Source organism: Phyllopteryx taeniolatus, chromosome 19 (genome assembly GCF_024500385.1).
Source record: "Phyllopteryx taeniolatus isolate TA_2022b chromosome 19, UOR_Ptae_1.2, whole genome shotgun sequence".
In the NCBI taxonomy this organism is placed as follows: domain Eukaryota; kingdom Metazoa; phylum Chordata; class Actinopteri; order Syngnathiformes; family Syngnathidae; genus Phyllopteryx; species Phyllopteryx taeniolatus.
Genome location: NC_084520.1, coordinates 7,030,250 through 7,049,333, shown reverse-complemented (window position 1 = coordinate 7,049,333; position 19,084 = coordinate 7,030,250). Strand labels below are relative to the sequence as shown.

General features: G+C 40.9%; 1 protein-coding gene across 4 annotated transcripts; it reads right to left on the bottom strand.

Annotated features, from left to right (window-relative positions):
- Nucleotides 1-37: 37 nt before the first annotated feature.
- kctd17 (potassium channel tetramerization domain containing 17) lies at nt 38-18,630 on the bottom strand. 4 transcript variants are annotated; one of them, XM_061755749.1, is made up of 7 exons: nt 18,181-18,630; nt 10,347-10,455; nt 9,225-9,316; nt 8,609-8,755; nt 7,519-7,644; nt 5,146-5,276; nt 38-3,007 (listed from the first exon to the last, which is right to left on the bottom strand). In XM_061755749.1, exons 1-6 carry the CDS (start codon nt 18,613-18,615, stop codon nt 5,187-5,189), a joined length of 999 nt encoding a protein of 332 aa, XP_061611733.1. In that variant the 5' UTR covers nt 18,616-18,630; the 3' UTR covers nt 38-3,007; nt 5,146-5,186. The 4 variants fall into 4 exon arrangements, with proteins under 4 accessions (XP_061611733.1, XP_061611735.1, XP_061611734.1 ...); XM_061755751.1 differs by having other exon boundaries at nt 8,657-8,755; XM_061755750.1 differs by having other exon boundaries at nt 8,609-8,752.
- Between the last annotated feature and the right edge of the window lie 454 nt (nt 18,631-19,084).

Below are 19,084 nucleotides of genomic sequence, written 5' to 3'. Positions count from 1 at the left end.
GGTAAACTAAGAAAGCACATAAAAAAAAAAACAAAAGGAAGTTTTTTATTTTATTTAGAGTGAGTACAGCCATTCATTTACATAAAATACACCAGTTTTTTTCAGAATGTTTTGTAATGTCCTGATAAATTAACGTGCCACTTTACTTTGTATGTAAAGTACTGCACATTGAGGCTGTATACTCAGATTAAATCTACATTTGTTTAACATACCGCTCCATCGTTGTTGTTGTACAGAAATAATGAATTGCCCTGTATAAGTTTTACACATCACATACAGCAGGAGGCATTTAACAAGTGGTGTACAAACCCATTAATACTACGTGCGGATGTAGCAAAGCACCCCCGACATGCAAAAAGAGGTCACCCACCCAACTGATGATCACCCATACAATAAAACCCACATTTTCTTTTTGTGAGACATTTCAAAAGAAACCTTGGTAATAAATAATACAAACGAATATACAAAACAAAACAACAAACAAAACAAAAAAATTAAAAAAGTTCATCAGTTCCTCAAAATCTGTATTTAACAAAATATACACCTACATGTTTTTCTACACTATCTTTCACCCTCCTGAAAAACACTACTCTCAAGCACTCAAAATGTAACTTGGACTCAAAATGAGATTGTAAAGTACGCTTGAAGTGAATTTAAAAAAATGCACTTAAAAATAACTATGACCATTTTGACATCAGTCTTTTGCTGCTTGAACAAGGCACTGAATTATCTATGTTAAAAAATAGCAAAAGTTACAGAACAAAACACCTTTTTCAGTCTTCTCTTAATACCACCGATATGTTTATCATCAGCTAAACATCATTTTATGCTAACATTAATTTTGGTAATCCAGCTAGAAGCATATTGCAAGGATCTTAAAATTTCCAGAACATGCCAGTTTGTATTATTGTCCACAAAAACACAGTTTGCTGTATTTGCACCTTATTTTAGGTGTGATTTTCTTTTTTTTCCTTTTTTTTAGGGAAAAAAACAACAACTGCCTGTATGTGTTCCATCACGTTGTCTGCCATTGTCACAAGGCTCACACGTTAGCCGCAGCCCTCAAGATGGCTGCAGATGTCTTGAAAGGAGACAATCCCGGTGGGAGGAGACAAATGTTAATTATATTGGGTGGTATTTCATATTCATCTGAAAAATGTGTCACCAAAACACCATTGCTTTTACAGCAAAAATTCACCTGGAAATTACTACAAGCATATTTTTTCTATAGTGGCAAATAATGTATTTCTTCAAAGAGAGGCTGTGTGTATTTACATACATAACTGCACAGTACCAGGTGGCTAAGAAGACCTTTGTGTACAAATGTTTTTTAAAGGGCAGACTTAGATATGCTTCTGTTCTTTGATGGGTCAATGGAAATTTGTTACTTTTGTGTTACAGTGCAATTGCCTCATATTAGTAATTTCCATTTGTGTCGAGGTTTATCCTAGGCTTCTACTAGCAATGCAGCGCATGATGTGTACTTTCATATTTTTAAGTGAAAGGTTTTTCACATAAAAAAAATTCTCATGCATTTGTTTGTCAGAAGAATACTTGTGTATTACAAAAATGTATTTTAAAATTGGTTTTATTTAAAATTTTCTTTTTGTAGCTACACTACTCCATTCCAGTTTTCTTGCAGCTATTGGTGTCCGGCCTAAACACCTTCAGTCAAAACACCAACCAAATCAAAGGGTCATGAACCAAACAGCTATCCATCCATCCATTTTCTGAGCCGCTTCTCCTCACTAGGGTCGCGGGCGTGCTGGAGCCTATCCCAGCTGTCATCGGGCAGGAGGCGGGGTACACCCTGAACTGGTTGCCAGCCAATCGCAGGGCACATACAAACAACCATTCGCACGCACAGTCACACCTACGGGCAATTTAGAGTCTTCAATTAATGCATGTTTTTGGGATGTGGGAGGAAACCGGAGTGCCCGGAGAAAACCCACACAGGCACAGGGAGAACATGCAAACTCCACACAGGCGGGGCCGAGGATTGAACCCGGGTCCTCAGCGCTGTGAGGCTGACACTCTAACCAGTCACCCACCGTGCTGCCTACTTTACAGCTATTTAAAGGTAATTACTAGCAACTTCTGTTGCTTTTTATCCTGAGGACAAAAGGAGAGGTGAGGCGCAGTGGCGATATGGGGCTCTATTTTTTGTGACCGGCATAAATCTGGCGTGGCAGGTGGCAAAAAGGCTGGTGAGACGGGGTTATTTAATTTATTTATTATTAATTTATTTAATTTTGGGGTAATTTTTGGTAAACACGTGCAGCGAGCCTTGCAAGCCGCCGCAGATGCGCCATCTACAAAAATGGTGTCTAGAGTGGAGACCAATATTTGAGGAAATACAGTAATCAAACTGAACCATGATTGTGCCTTCAACTCCTGCATTGGATAAATTGTTAAAGTAAGGTGCAGTTGCCACTAGGGCCTACATGATACATTTCCAATCAAGAACTGATAATTAATGGCACTATTGTCAAATACTATGAGGTGAACCATTCTAACACTAATTTGAGGCCTTCTCTTTTGTTGTTTTGCATTCCTAGCTACCTGATGTAATACTAGAAAGACTACAGGAATAATGACCATCAGAAAATGCAACATTTGGATGTTAATTCTATGAATGCTTCCATGGCAACAACACCAGGAATTCAGTACATTTCCATCATATTCTGGGCTTGGTCAGGTGGAGTTTGGTCATAAATGTACTAAGCGCCACTTCCCTTCTTGCACCACACAAGCAGGTCTTATTTGTAAAATCCTTGGAAAATATTTTTGAGAGTATAGCTGTACTCAACTGAATATGTGTTGTTTCAGTTCATCTTTTTTTAAGTTTTTCAATAAAATGATTAAAAATGCTACAAATCTATTTCCAGCAGCTTTCTGTTGGATACCAGATACACACACATTCCATGTAAAGGATGTTGTTTTGAGCCTAAATAAATAATTGAGGTTCTTGTCATGTCTACATCCGGGAGCCGTGGATCTGGAAAAGCTGTGGAAGAAAACAAGACAGTTAGCGACTGGATCCACATTCAATGGCAGTGCATCTTCATTAGTTACAGTATCATCCGGTTGCCATGACAGCAATGATGATGAAAATGGGGACATACGTGAAGGCTGGGCCATGTCAACAAAAATATACACCACGATGACTTAAAATGTGTTGTGTTCCTGTCTATGTGTGTGCGGTCCTTGTACACAGGAACAGGGAAGAGCATACAGTGTAATGTCAATACTGCTGCACTAAAAGGTCAAGGATATTTCATGTCACAGCATTGGTAATTAGAACCCGTGGCGTCGCTACACTCATTCGTTATCTATAATGATGGAACAGTGGGAGTGTGTGCACCCCCACACACTGGGGCAGTCATGATGACAAACTGTAGTGGAAGAAGACATTTGATCTCTTTTTACAGGGATTGTATCATATTTACTGAATGGGATTTAATCTCATTTATGCTTTTGACCATTTGAGCGACTGAAATCAATCTTATTCCGATCTAACCATGTATTCTAGAAGGAATCTTCTCATTTGTACAGGCGGCTAAAGGTGATCCACCTTATTTAGCTACAAATGCGACAAAATATTAGAAACCCTTTTCAGTCCAATGCAGTGCAGATCTACAGCCCTTTAAACTACAATCTTCAATAAGAATTTCTCTCTCTGACAGTGTTAATCTAAACTGAGCATCATTCTCGTATTCAGGTCTCATTCAAACTAATGAAGCACATACAGTATATCATTATTATTTTTGGTTGCTGTGATAAGCTCATTCAAACAAACTACAGATGCATCTCAATATATTAAAATATCGTAGAAAAGCTTTATTTTATCATTTATTTCAGCAAGAGAACTGTGAGTAACCTTTCACAGGTAAAAATATTTTAGGGGGCTTTTTTTTTAATGTAAAGTATAGAAGGTACACACTATGGCATTGACAAAAAAGTAAACCTAATGAAAATCGGTTGCGAAATGAGCAAGTTAGAACTTAATTTCAATGTCCAAGCATTACCTACTATGAGAACAACGACCTCCTCAACATGACCGCCATGTAGGCATGTTGGTTAGCCGGAAAGCTACAGCGCACAGGTGTGTCTAGTCTTCAAATCTATGGCGCTAACGAGCAGAACTAAGCGTTGAGGACATGATGGCTGGAAGTCAAACTTGCTAAACTTTTGTTTTTTTTTATGGCTGGTGTCTATGGACAAAACTTAAATACATGTATATTGTTATTAAAACAAATATGATATGATATACGTTTCAACACAACAAAGCCTAAACATTGGATACTGTCATCCTTGGTGGCTTTGTGATGACATCTTGTGTTAAACAAAAGACATTGTAGACATTAAAAGTACGGAAGGGTGCTTTGTCCTAGTCACCTGCTATAGGATTCTGTTTCCTAAGATTCCTGTTTCGACAAATGCGGAACTTCATAGTGCATATACCAGATTCAATATTTCATGGTGTGTAGTGAATTTATGCAATACATAGGTTTCACTTTTTTAATTGAACTACTGAAATAAATTTAAGTTTTCCATGATACATCGTCCCTGCTGTGAATAGCGATAATCAGCGAGTAATTGATGCTCCTCGAAAAGATTTGGACTGTAATTGCCTATAGATGCCATAAGATGAGAGCAAAGCACAGTTTTTTGTGTATCTAAATTACGCTTTCAATTCACTTCAATTTAATTCCTTGGCACCAATATGTCACAAGATGGCACCAAAGTAACACAAAAACAGCGAATAAGTGAACTTAAAAAAAAAAAAAAAAAAAAAAAAGCAAATAACAGAATATAGGGTCCCCCCCAAAAAATCCACATATAGGTGAATGGCAAAAAGCGAATATGCGTAGGTTCACTGTATTCTAATATTGAGATGCATCTTTGTGGTCGAAACAAAAATGCTTCAATATGGCTCCCATGTGCATGACACGAGTCCAGTGTTTTCCCAGACAGATCATTTCCTGAATGCAACGCTCATTATGTCACTTGACATGTTTTTATTTTCCTTTTTTTTCCCTTCCAAAACCCAAAGCAGTGGCATGAAACACCCTGAGCTGACATTGCACAGTCACACACTAACATATATGCACAGCTCTTTGACTCACTAACAGAGTTCCTCACCCTTTCCCCGACTCGCTTTGGAACCAAGGAAAATGACTCCCTCATTCTCTAAGCCACTCATTTGGTGTGGTTTCTCGCCCTCCCTCTGCCTCCTCCTCCTTCGCTGCTTCCTCCTTCTGCTTCTCCGTTGGCTGCGCTCAGCAGGAAGGATGAAGGGAAGGGGAAAAGCAAAATGGACAGAAAATGAACAAAAAAATGAATGCTGATGAGTGTCAGTGATCAGGCAGATATATATTTACAGTATATATCCATATGAAAGAGAAGAGTGAGGACAGTGAAACCAGAAGTGGAAGGTCACTTGAAGAGCAGCGTGTGAGTTATGGAGTGGATGACATTTGTAGGTGAGTGACATTTCAAGCTTTTTCAGTGGGGAGTCAGAGCATAACTACAAATACACACAAAAGGTAAACATCACATATACAACAAGGAGAAAGATCCCACAGTTACACACAGTGGGTACGGAAAGTTTTGAGACACCCTTAAAATTTTCACTCTTGGTTATATTGCAGCCATTTGTTAAAATCATTTAAGTTCATTTTTTTTCCCTCAATGTCCACACAGCACCCCATATTGACAGAAAAAAATGGAATTGTTGACATTTTTGCTGATTTATTAAAAAAGAAAAACTGAAATATCGCACAGCCATAAGTATTCAGACCCTTTGCTGTGACACTCATATTTAACTTCTTCTGATCATCCTTAAAATGGTTCTACACCTTCATTGGAGTGCAGCTGTGTTTGATTATACTGATTGGACCTGATTAGGAAAGCCACACACCTGTCTATACAAGACCTTACAGCTCACAGTGCATCTCAGAGCAAATGAGAATCATGAAGTCAAAGGAACTGCCTGAAGAGCTCATAGACAGAATTGTGGCAAGGCACAGATCTGGCCAAGGTTACAAAAAGATCGGGGCTTTATGGCAGAGTGGCCCGACAGAAGCCTCTCTTCAGTGCAAGACATGAAAGCCCACATGGAGTTTGCAAAAAAAAAAAAAAACACCTGAAGGACTCCAAGATGGTGAGAAATAAGATTCTCTGGTCTGATGAGACCAAGATAGAAATTGTTGGCATGTGTGGAGAAAAGCAGGCACTGCTCATCACCTGTCCAATACAGTCCCAACAGTGAAGCATGGTGGTGCCAGCATTATGCTGTGGGGGTGTTTTTCAGCTGCAGGGACAGGACGACTGGTTGGAATCAAAGAAAAGATGAATGCGGCCAGGTACATGGGTATCATGGACGAAAACCTTCTCCAGAGTGCTCAGAATCTCAGACTGGGCCGAAGGTTCACCTTAAAAAAAGACAATGACCCTAAGCACACAGCTAAAATACCGAAGGAGTGGCTTCAGAACAACTTGACTGTTTTTTAATGGCCCGGACAGAGCCCTGACTTAAAACTCAATTGAGCATCTCTGGAAAGACCTGAAAATGGCTGCCAACCAACGTTCACCATCCAACCTGACAGAACTGAAGAGGATCTGCAAGGAGGAATGGCAGAGGATCCCCAAATACAGGTGTGAAAAACATCTCCCCGTGCCTGCGTGGGTTTTCTCCGGGTACTCCGGTTTCCTCCCACATCCCAAAACATGCATGGATTCAAAACATGAATGTGAGCGCGCTATAGTTGTTTGTTCATATGTGCCCTGCGATTGGCTGGCGACTAGTTCAGGGTGTACCACGCCCAAAGATAGCTGGGATAGGCTGCAGCCTGCACGCGACCCTAGTGAGGAAAAGCGGTATGGAAAATAGATAGATGGACGGATAAACCCTATTCTCTTCCATTTGCATCCCACAAGGATAAGTTGGCTTTTTAATTGTTTGTCCACAAGGTTGTTTTTAAAAATTTATTTTAAAACATTTTTTAAACTAATTTTTATTAGTATCATGTTATTAAAATGTACAAGTTTTGTCCAAGGGTTCAATGGAACAATTTAGCTAGTCCTGATTTTCAGAATTAAAAAAAATATCTATTTTTAATATGAAATGAAATAATAATTATATATACATATATTTCATGTTCACTTATTATTACTTTAAACACATTTAATTATGAATTATTTTGCCCAAAAAGTTATTAATACTTATTGCACTGTTATTTTCTTGTTTATTGGAAATGTCTGAAAAAAATCCTGTAGCACTTCAGTGGATACATTGTGGTCTCCCTGCGCATACATTCCTCGGTTTATTTAGATTTCCCACATGAAGACAAAAAACATCTCTTTCATGTTTTTTCAAATCAATGCACTTGTGAAATTAGTCCTTAATCTCTACTTGTGTATGTTTTACATTTTCTTGGTACCATCATAATATCCCACCGTGGCGTGTGTGTATATATATGTGTGTGTTTGTGTATGTGAGAAGGAGAGTTTTACCTTCGTCTTGTGGCTCTGCTCTGTACCAAGCCCAGAACCAGGCGTGTGAAGCTCCTTGGAAACAACACACAGAAACTCAGCCTGATCCTCTGTTCCGTAGCTGTACGACGAGCCAATGTTCACCATCTAAACATACACATACATGGAGAAAGAGAGGTTTTATCAGCAGGAAGTAAAGCTCATCGAGGCGAGACTCTTGTGTTCATGCATGCTGGGTCGGGTCGGGGAGCGGACAGCCGGTTGTTGCACACTCAGCGGTGGACTGGACAAGAAGCATTTTTTACTGGTGCGAACATGTATACATTAAAGCTACAGGTGGGCATCCACATATACTGTGTGCAAAGCAAAGCTATACTGTGTGCATTTGAGCAAGGTGGCAAAGCAGGGAAGGAGGGGCTAAATGTAATCGCTAGACTGATTTCTTGGCAGAAAACCTGTGTGCTACTAGTGTCAGGTAAATTAAAGTTGTCCACCGCAAAAGACAAACCCAGGACAGAGAGAAAAAAATGGCATCATTTGTACCTTGTTTAGTTTTACAACTTTAACAGTTCTGTATCATTACTTAGATTAAAGATTAAACTGACTGGTGTCTCGTGTTGAGAGAAGAGCATGGAGATCCGCAACTAGACCAGAACATGTTTTGGAATGTAGTAAAAAAATAAATATAGCAAAGGATGAAAACAGGAAAGGCTGGGTTTCCATCTGCGGTATACTGTAACTCACATGCTGACAAATTTACACCAGTCTAACTTCAAAAAGTAATCATTCCACTCAGCAAATACTGATACTTGAATGCATCCCCCGTAAATTGCATTGCATCTTAAGAATTGAATAAAACCACAACTGTAAGGCTTCTTAACAGAATCAATTGTGGTTTGGGACTGTGGTTGCTGTCTGTGTTTTAAACCTACTTAAGAGGCTCAGGAGGGAAGACAGTTTGCTTTATCGTCTGCACTTAGCCTGACGCTGAAGTGGAGGATAGATTATGCCTAAGGTTTAGTAAAGCTAATGGTAGTGTAGCAGGCAGGGCTCGGGGCCATGGGGGAGGGGGCAAAGTTGAAGGGTCAGCAGCAGCGTGAGTCCAACCCACAGTCCAGAGCAGTCCAGTGCGGGGCTTTCTGCAGGTGCGCACGCTGACCTGCTCAAACTTCCAGCCGTCGGACATCGTGGAGACCATCTGGGTCAGCTCTTCCTCCTGGCACTGCAACACTCGATAGACGTGCTTAGGGGGAACCTGCTGGACAAAGGACAAGACAATTGAAATTATTGTAGCACCATCATGTGGAACCAAAATGTCCAAAATGAGCACAGGAGCCAAGAGACATCATTTTAAAAAGATAAACAAATGAAACTGTCAGTAAATCAGCCTTTTCTATTTTCAGATGAGCGCGCCGCAAGTAACCCTAGGCATGTACAGTTAAGTGCGATACAACACAACACAGGGTAAGTGGGAGTATGCTGGGGAGGGCGGGGATTATGTAATTGTGAGTGCAACCACCCTGAAAAAGAAGAAAGAGAAACAAGGGCAGCAGTACTCTCTTTAGAGAAGCACCAAAAGCTCAAGTCACTAACAAAGTTGACTGTGAGATCTTACAGATGCACCATGACAGGACTGTTGGTGCAGATACAAACTGATAGGTGCTACTGTATATAATTTCACAAGATTCATATACAGAGTTCTATAGTACTACTGTGTAAATGTTTACCTGCGTAGACTTGGAGTCCCTCTCTACGATCCGCTCCTTGATGAGTTTAATAAGAGGGGTGATGTTGTAGAACTCAGCCTCCTCTAGCACTCCTTGGAAGAAAAGGAACACATAAGTCAGCTAATTGTGTGCAGACAGCGAGAAGCCCCCAGTACATGATTTCCTTTTTTTACATTTTTAACATTGGAAACTAAATTAATATCGTAAGTGGCATGTTGTAAAGTGGATATTGTTTCCCACTGAACTGTGGGAAACTGCAATTTGGTGATGGATTGTGTTAGATTATGTAATATGTGGATGTATTATATTTTTAGCTATATTCCGCTGATTTGTACTTAACTATCATATGTATGGGAAATGTCTTATTTTCCCAAATAGTCTATTCAAGGAAAAACTATTTATTCTTCCTCTAAAAGATTATCTTGAGTATTTGGGAAAATAAGACATTCAAGGAAAAACAATTTATGTTTCCTCTAAAAGATTATCTTGAGTGATTATCCTGTGGTGTGGTGTGTGTTATGAGTGCTTTTTCCTCCCAAATCTGCTTGGAAAACAGTCGGGCTCTACAACCATAGATGTTAAATCTGTTCAATATTTATGGTCTCAAATCCTTATGTTTGTGGTAAAGACTGAATTCAGCCAAGCAACGGACTCAGTCATTGTGAAGTGAAATGAAATGATAGCCAGTTAGGAAGCGACCTGAAGCTCGCACCTTGGCCGGACACAAAAAGAGGAGCAACAATGTCATTTACGAATCACCACAATAAAAAAGACAAGGTGATGAGTCTGCAAATGCAATGTAATTACCAGATAAGTTAGCCTAGTATCTTCCATTTTGTTCTATTGCTTCTCTTTCTTCTTCTTGCATTTTCCTGCATTCTTAATGCACTGTGGCACCATGCTTTCTCTCATAGGTCAGTCTTGGTACTAAGACTGACATCTGGTTTGGGGGAGGAGACTCGCGATGGAGATACTGTATTATGTGTGTGACGTGCTGTGTTCGTTGTAATGTGCTGGGTCTCTCACATTTTAAAAATTGGTTAAGATGTTATAAATCGGTATGTCTGCACACCACTTAAGATATAAACTGAGTGAATCTACAAAGAGTCAAAGTAGTGACACCTTCTTCAGCTAGTTCCTTGTTGTAGACCAGTTTGCCGTGTCGCAGGTAGTTGAGAATGGGTCCGAAGTACGTGGGGTCTCTGTCAATCACATAAGCTCCTGTCTCATCCTGTTACATAGGAGAACCAAAAAAAGCAGCTATAGTCACATTAGTGTGTTTTGGGAGTGTGTGAATGCAGAGAAATCCACAGTGTGTTGCGTGTGGAAGGGCGGTGGGATGTGACTCGCCAGTGTGGGCCTGACACCAGTGGGCAGGAGCTTCCTGAATGTGTCAGTTTCTTTACAAAACAAAATGGTACACTAGGGTGTCATTTTGTGGAAGGAAACATTACATAACTAAGTAATTCTAAGTCTTTTAGCCACACACACAATACACATTGTTATAGTGTGTCCACAAGATGTTTTTCCACCTTTACTGTAGCTACTGTAAAGAATATTCGTTCAGACAAGTAGATTACGACTACCTGCAGACGTTAAATACATACCAATCTCTATTCTCAGAACATAACTGGCTACTTGTGCATGTGTTGTGTGGATGTGGACAGACAGGCTTAATACTGATCTAATCATGACAAAAATATTGTACAATCAAAGGCAAAATTACAACCCCCCCCCCCCCAAAAAAAAAAAAACTCCTGTCAAGGCATGACTGGTTAGAGTGTCAGCCTCACAGCGCTGAGGACCCGGGTTCAATCCCCGGCCCCGCCTGTGTGGAGTTTGCATGTTCTCCCCGTGCCTGCGTGGGTTTTCTTCGGGCACTCCGGTTTCCTCCCACATCCCAAAAACATCCATGGTAGGTTAACTGAAGACTCAAAATTGCGTGTAGGTGTGAATGTGAGTGCGAATGGTTGTTTGTTTAGATGTGCCCTGCGATTGGCTGGCAACCATTTCAGGGTGTACCCCGCCTCCTGCCCGATGATAGCTGGGATAGGCTCCAGCACTCCCGCGAGCCTTGTGAGGAGAAGCGGCTCAGAAAATGGATAGATGGAAGTTCACCTAACTTTCAGAGCACTCTTCAGTCAAATGATGTCAGCATTTTTTTTAACTAAACATTTGTCCCCCTGTGTGTTATATCATCCCATAACAGATGTCAGGTGATAAAGCGAGTTCAGACTTGTACTGGAATCCACGCTGGCACCGTGAGATGGGCGCGTCACTTGCAGTCAATTTCAAGGGGGTGGGAAAAGGCAGAAATGCCCCCGGACATGACTTGTTTAAAACTCATCTGCTTGATCTGCTGAAATATTTAATCATCATCAAATACTAAATGGAAACAATCTGCATAAAGACTATTATGTGGTTATAATCTACAATCCTGTTACACCTGATCGTGTAACATCATCCAAGCATCAAGATGGACATCAACTTGGGTGGCGTTAACACCACAAGAATTGTTGATGGGGCAGCAAAGCATCTTAAGAGCAGTAATCTCATTAAAACAGTCACACACTCAGACGATGCGTGCGCACGCATGGGTTTAAGAAACAGCGGAAGACCCAAGAGGCGTAGCAGACATAATGCAGACTCCAGCACGGAGAATAAGGAGCGTGTCTCCAGAGATGGACAAAAACACCTGACTTGAACCTTCAGACTAGCTTTAATTGGTGGGACAATGTTCTGCCACAAGTGTAATGGAAGAGTTTTAAGTATGAATGGGCATTTGACTAAATTTCCTTTATTAATCATGGAGATAATGGATGATGAAAAACACATTTTATCTTTAAGGGGTGCAAGAACATCTGCCAGAATGTTGTGAAGTCCTGTTTAATCAGAATAATATTTCTCGCAGGTGTGCAATAGAGTGGATGTAGTGCAACTTTTCATAGCCAAGTCATATTCTTTTTTAATTGACACACTCGTCGAAACTGACTCAATCATCATCTACAATGATATTCAGCACTAATTCACTTTCACAACATAATCACTCTAAATTGGTGATGTCTATTCTCCATTGGCTAAATTGGCATGTGAAATATTACAATGTCACCTCTTACTTTACATCTGCCTGTGAATGTGTTTTCATGTGGACCGTAAGTATGGAAAGATATAACATTGTTTTACCCAGAAGAGTGAGGAAAGTTTTGACATTAAAAGAAAATCTGCGTATGTGTGACACAACCTTAGAATTTGAAATTAGGTGTGTTTTGCTGGTCTGTTTTGGTGTAAACACCTACAACTTGCATGCATAAAAAAATAGGGGCCAATAAAGAATGAGGGAGTAAGCAAGTTGTCAAGCAAGCATAAACTTTGACCTGATGTGGAATTAAAAACCTCTCTAGTGGCCAAGCGGGTGGAATAATTTCAAATGTATCCAGTTTGGGCTATTTTTACTTGTTATGGGAAAACTGATGTTGGAACAGATTTCAGGCTAGTGTGCAGTTACGTTTTAGGAGTTTGACTGCGACAACGACTTATCCTTACTAGTCATTAATAAGGATTTTGAAGATTAACCTGCTGAAAAAAAATAATTACTAGCTCACATTGATTTCCCCACTTCCACTGTTATTATTCAAATGACTAAGACCAGAATGCATTTGCTTGCAACATACTGATTATGCAATCAAACTATGTTTCCCTTCTGGGCAAGTTGGTAACTGGACTGCAGCTCTGCATTCATCCGACAACCTCGACCTCAATCTGACGTAACTCAGCATGGAACCAAACTGTCTCTCCTGACTGAAAACGTGGAGCTTCTGCCACCGAATCGGAAACAACATAAATAATGACTGCCTAGGATATGATAAAACCACTCAAAACATGTCTATCAAGTGGGGAAAGTCTGCCATCTGGTACAAAATAGTGCCTTAGATATCTACAAACCATGTTCAACCTCATCAATGACTTGCCTTCTTGTTATAGCAGTGTGACAGCAGTGTGATGGAGTCGGAATACTAGTCTACGAGCATGTTGCGCTATATCGCCTTCAGGGTCCAACACTGCGATGTTGAGAGCAGAACAAGAGGCGGGTGAGGAAAGGGGGGGGAAAAGTGAGTCATCCCTGCTGAGGGTGACTATGGCAAGGACGGCGAGAGAGTGGAGATAAAGATAGGCGGGAGAGAAATCCTGTGTGTCTTCAGATGATAAAAGGGGAACTCCTGCCATGTCGTAGCTGAAGGTCACGTAAATATTCTCCCTCTCCAGTACAGTGCGGCGAGAGTCGCTGCTGCTGTCGGCAAAAAGCACCTAAAATTTTTTTATTTTGTTTCTTTGCTTTGTCTGCAGGAAAGAACATCTGCTCATTTGTTGGAGTTGAATATGTTCTGCAGTAGGCGCAATAAGATATTTAAACTCATCCAGCAAACACTAGCATAAACAATTTGCTGCAGGGATAAGTGACTTACATTAGAGTAACTTTACAGTGTCTGTATTTCCACAAAAAGTGGCATCTGCTCAAATAGATGTTGGGTGTGTTGCTCACATGAAAAAATAAATACCAAACCTCAAACAGATGCCTCCTTTTCTCTCCCATTAGGAAAAAAATAACCTGTCTGTCATGGTAAACATCTTTACCACAACAAACACTGCCTGTACAGCAGACGTTTCATCTAAAGTTGACATTTACAGTGGAGTTTAAATATGAAATGCAGCAAGTTGCAGCGTCCTGTTCAGCACCAAAAGCTGCGAAACACACATACAGTGTCACAAAAAGAATTAGGAATTGATTTATTCTATGTGGGACAAAACAGCTAAGCAGTGTCCAGAAAAAAAAAAGAAGTGACAGAGATCTACCCTGCAGTGGAAAACAGATACAAGGCATACAAGGAGTGGTCCTCGGTTTACAACAGTACAGACATACACTGTACGATTTTTCCAGGTCACGAACAGTAACAGTAGGTTTGCTCAGCATTGTAAGAATATCTTGTCACCCGGCACAAGAAGGCACGCTCACTTACTGTCTTTCATTAGACTGTTTTATTTTTATGGCTGAGAAGTATTTTTCATAAAAAAGATTTACTGTAATTATGACTATACTGCTGTGTTAGCGTAGATTAGTGGTAGACTACAGCACATTCCGATTTATGGACAAGTTTGGGTTACGTTGCGGTCGAGGGACAGGAACTCCATCATAGACTGAGGAGCCCCTGTATTCAGTATATTATTACAAAATGCATTCATACAAATAAAAGCCTTTTCCTTCAATGGTCACCTGTATTATCTGCGGTTCCGTAACTATCCACACATTTTTTGTGTGTGTTTCTCCTCAGAGTTGTGTTTGAGCTGGAGCCTATTCCAGCTGACTTTGAGTGAGAAGCGGGTCACTTTTTAGTCGCAGGGTACACAAACAACCATTGACTCTCACATTCACACAGAGCCGTCAATTAATCTAACATGCACGTTTTTGGTATGTTGGAGGACGCATGAATGCCCAGGGAAAATCCCACACAAGTCCGCGAAGATCTTACAAACTCCACTCAGGAGGCCTTGAGCAGAGATTAACCACGACTAAACCATGCTGTTAAGGTTCTATAATTAATCATTTTTAATTCAACTGCAAAGGCACATTAGCCCACACTGCTGGGAATATTTCATGTTGCTTGAATTATGAATTAGAGGTCCTGATTCCCAATTTACTGTGGGTAGTTTTATCATGACTTGGTGGAGATAAATTGCTTTTCAATACTGTATATTGAGTATCCTGTGTGATTCATCATCCATCCACCCATTTTCTTCACTGCTTATCCTCACTAGGGTCGTGGGCTGCTGGAGCCTATCCCAGCTATCTTCGGGCGGTAGGCGGGGTACACTCTGAACCGGTCGCCAGCCAATCGCAGGGCACATATAAACAAACAGCCATTTGCACCTACGGGAAATTTAGATTCTTCAATCAACCTACCACGCATGTTTTTGGGATGTGGGAGGAAACCGGAGTACCCGGAGAAAATCCACCCAGGCACATGCAAACTCCACACAAGTGGGGCTGGGATTTGAACCCCGGTCCCCAGAACTGTGAGGCAGATGTGCTAACCAGTCGTCCACCGTCCAGCTGACTCATCATTTTGAGGAAAAACGTGTCAAGTGGAATTATGTGGAAATAAATGCAGCGCTACAATGAATGCCACATTAATCAATATCATTAAGTGTCTTGGTGGCATTGTAGTTTAATATGCTGTAGGGCTTTTAGACGTGATTATTCTATTGATTACTCCATTGATTAATTGGATAAAAAATTATTTTGCATTAAGGTTTATTGCGGCGGCACGGTGGACGACTGGTTAGAGCGTCAGCCTCACAGTTCTGAGGACCCGGGTTCAATCCCCGGCCCCGCCTGTGTGGAGTTTGCATGTTCTCCCTGTGCCTGCGTGGGTTTTCTCCGGGCACTCCGGTTTCCTCCCACATCCCAAAAACATGCATTAATTGGAGACTCTAAATTTCCCGTAGGTGTGACTGTGAGTGCGAATGGTTGTTTGTTTGTATGTGCCCTGCGATTGGCTGGCAACCAGTTCAGGGTGTACCCCGCCTCCTGCCCGATGACAGCTGGGATAGGCTCCAGCACGCCCGCGACCCTGGTGAGTAGAAGCGGCTCAGAAAATGGATGGATAAGGTTTATTGCAAAATCTTTTTTTGATTACTGTTTGTTAACCGATTATTTTGATCCATTTGGGATTAACAATTAAACAAAACCAAATATACTACAATTACGCAATATCAAACGAGACAGAGCGATGTTGTACTCACAAACCTTTTTGAAACTGAGAGCTACTTCTTGCGTACTGATTAATGCAAAGGGCTACTACTTAAAATACACTTCTGAGGCAGGATCAACTACATGACAATTACAGGTTTTTCATATTGCATCTGCAAATAATTATTTTTGTTGGAGATTACACTGACCATTATTTTTCACCATAAATTGATTATGAATCAGTTAGTGGTTTGGTCGTAGCATGTCAGAAAATAGGCAAACGTTGATCACTATTTCCCAAAGAAAAGGTTGATGTTTGCAAATGTCTTATTTTGATTAAACACAAAGATAATCAGTCTGCTTTCATGGAGGACTACAGAAATCAGAGAATATCTACTGCTGAGAGACTGAAACCAGAGCATTAGCATAATTCTACATTAAACAATGGCTCTAAATGATTAATTGTTTCTTAAAATAACAGTTGATTAATTGGATTTTGATTAATTTGATAATGATTAGTTCTATATCAATTAATTGTTGCATCTCTTATATGCTGACCCAGAAATATGAGATACCAAAAGGTACAAAAGTGTGTATTTGTCTTGAATTGTAAATGCCATATGCTCCCCGCCATCTATATTCAGTGGCATTTTGAAGAAGAGGCAATGAACATCACCACAACAACCCCTAGCATCGTTCTTCTCTTCCTATCGCTCACACATACTTATCAGCATATCAAAGCCAGCATGAGAATAAATCGGCATCTTACGAAATAGATCCTAGTTGTAACCTTCAAGAATGCTACACGTGACAAGGATGTCGCTCTCTCACTCCACATACGATGCTGCTGTACAGCCACTGTGACCGCGCAGCCCCCTGCAGAAGAGAAGGCACGTGTTCCTCAATCTGACGCCAGCTACACTCACACCATGGAAGGATGCTGAGACACATGCAAACACATACTTCAATATTCATGGAGCATATTAAATAGGAGTTGATGTAATAAGATGCAGACATACCATCTACTGTTTTTTTTTGTTTTTTTTTTACAGCACACTTATACTTAATTCAACAATGGCAAGCTGTTTGAACATTTATTATTATATCCTACTAGTGTGCAGATACTAGTACAATATTTGCCCTCAATAGTAAGGCAATTCAGGGCATGAATAGAATGATTAGGGTGCACTAAACTCCAATCTCTAGAAATGTCATATGGTGGTGGAGCACAATCAAAAGGAGTGTACGTGATAAGAAGGAGACTACTAGTACACTCTTTGTCCTCACTAGTAAGTCAACTAGTCATTATTACTAATGCACCCTAGCCGTTGTACCAGTGCGCTGAATTGTGTTACTAGTGAAGACAAAGAGCGTACTAGTACATTGACTTATCACACACACCATAGTTGCTCTATTTGAGCACAAAAATGTCATACACTGACATTGACTGGTGTCAAACTCAAGGCCCGGGGGCCAAATCTGGCCCACCAAGTCATTTCATGTGGCCCGCGAAAGCAAATCATCTGTGTCAACTTCCATGATTCTTGCCCAAATTCTCATAAAATAATAACAATAAATAGTATTGTTGAGGCATTGCAAGCATTTTCTCTTTTACAGTAACTTGAAAAATAGTTGAACAAACTATTATCCTTGACTTCTGATTTCAAAACTAGGTATCCATCCATTTGTTGTGTGTATGTAATAATATTATGAGGTGACTAAACATTGATATGGTTTCACAGTCAACAGCTTTCCACTGGTACACGGAAAAGCCAATTACTGTAGAGCAAATACAACTAACCAATTTTATCTATACAAAGATAAGCATGATTAAGACTGTCAGAGAGGGTTTTAATCAATACAATTACTTAGCCACATGAGAAGGACACTATATTAGAAACACCTTGTGTATTGCCTCTCATTGCACTGTGCAGGTGTGCCTAATGAAGTGTCCGATGAGTGTGTAAAATATGTTCCAGTTGGAGGGTACTAATCATGCGTAATAAATACTGTAGTAGAATATTAGCGTTCGTCACATAAAGAATAGACGTAACGAGGGTGCAGGCTATTTGAAGTTTATTATTATTATTATTTTTAAACATAAAGAATAGACGTAACGAGGGCGCAGGCTATTTGAAGTTTATTATTATTATTTTTTTTAAGAACCTGTATATGGTTAAGTGTGGACCGGAGTGTCCTGGCTGTGCTCACCGTGTCCGAGTGCAGGTCTTGCTGCTGGCACAGCCGGTACAGGAACGAAGTTTGTTCTTTTAGGAGCGTTTGCCTCGTCGTCAGGAACACGGTACCGCCGACGTTCAGGCGAACCCACTTTCCATTATTTCCACCGCCGGAGTTGATGACCGAGCCGTTACCAACGCTATGCGACGTCTTCCCGCCGGGTTCGGTCGAGCTGGCCGGAGGACAGGTCGCCGTCTCCCCCGCTTCGTTATCTTTGTTATTGTTGTTATTATTGTTGTTGTGGTGGTGGCAGCCGTGGAGCGCGGGTTCCCACTGGTCGTCCGCCGTGGTTGCCATTGGGAAAAGGGCGCTTCTTCTCGCCGACGGAGCGGAGACGAGCGAGTTTGTGTCTCCGCGTTTTCTATCGGTTACCAACCCATAGAAGTTCTGGGCGTGGCCTGAATTCATCCCGGTGCATGCTGGTCTTGGTAGTTTTCCTTTGCTGTTTGCTCCCGGTGCATGCTGGTCTTGGTAGTTTTCCTTTACTGTTTGCTAACAGCGAGCAGTGGCGGGCCGCGCATTTGGTACCGTGGCCTTTAGAAGCTACTTTATCCACCCCTTTACGAGAATCACGTCGCAATTATATCAACCATATATTGTATAAACATGCAGCATGCAACTGTGCCACGCACACAGGGCATTTGGTTGGCATGGGCAGTGGCTGTTTCAGTAGCCAAACAGGGTGGTATTCTGTGGGGGGCATCCCGTGCTTATGCCATCAGAGAAGGCCTTCCCCCCCCCCCCCCCCCCCCCCCCGTACTCTACTTTTAAACCTGTGTCAGTACATTGTTTTAAAATAAATTGTGTGAGTACATGGCTAGCCTTCAATGTACATACTCAAAGCTCCTTACTGTGTTGCTCAACTAGGTGTTCACTT

Coding starts and splice junctions, on each gene's coding strand:
- kctd17 (XM_061755749.1), bottom strand. CDS start 18,615: ATGAATTCAGGCCACGCCCAGAACTTCTATGGGTTGGTAACCGATAGA. Junction 10,456..18,180: donor AAGACCTGCACTCGGACACG/GTGAGCACAGCC, acceptor CCTATGTAACAG/GATGAGACAGGAGCTTATGT. Junction 9,317..10,346: donor CAAGGAACTAGCTGAAGAAG/GTGTCACTACTT, acceptor TTTTCTTCCAAG/GAGTGCTAGAGGAGGCTGAG.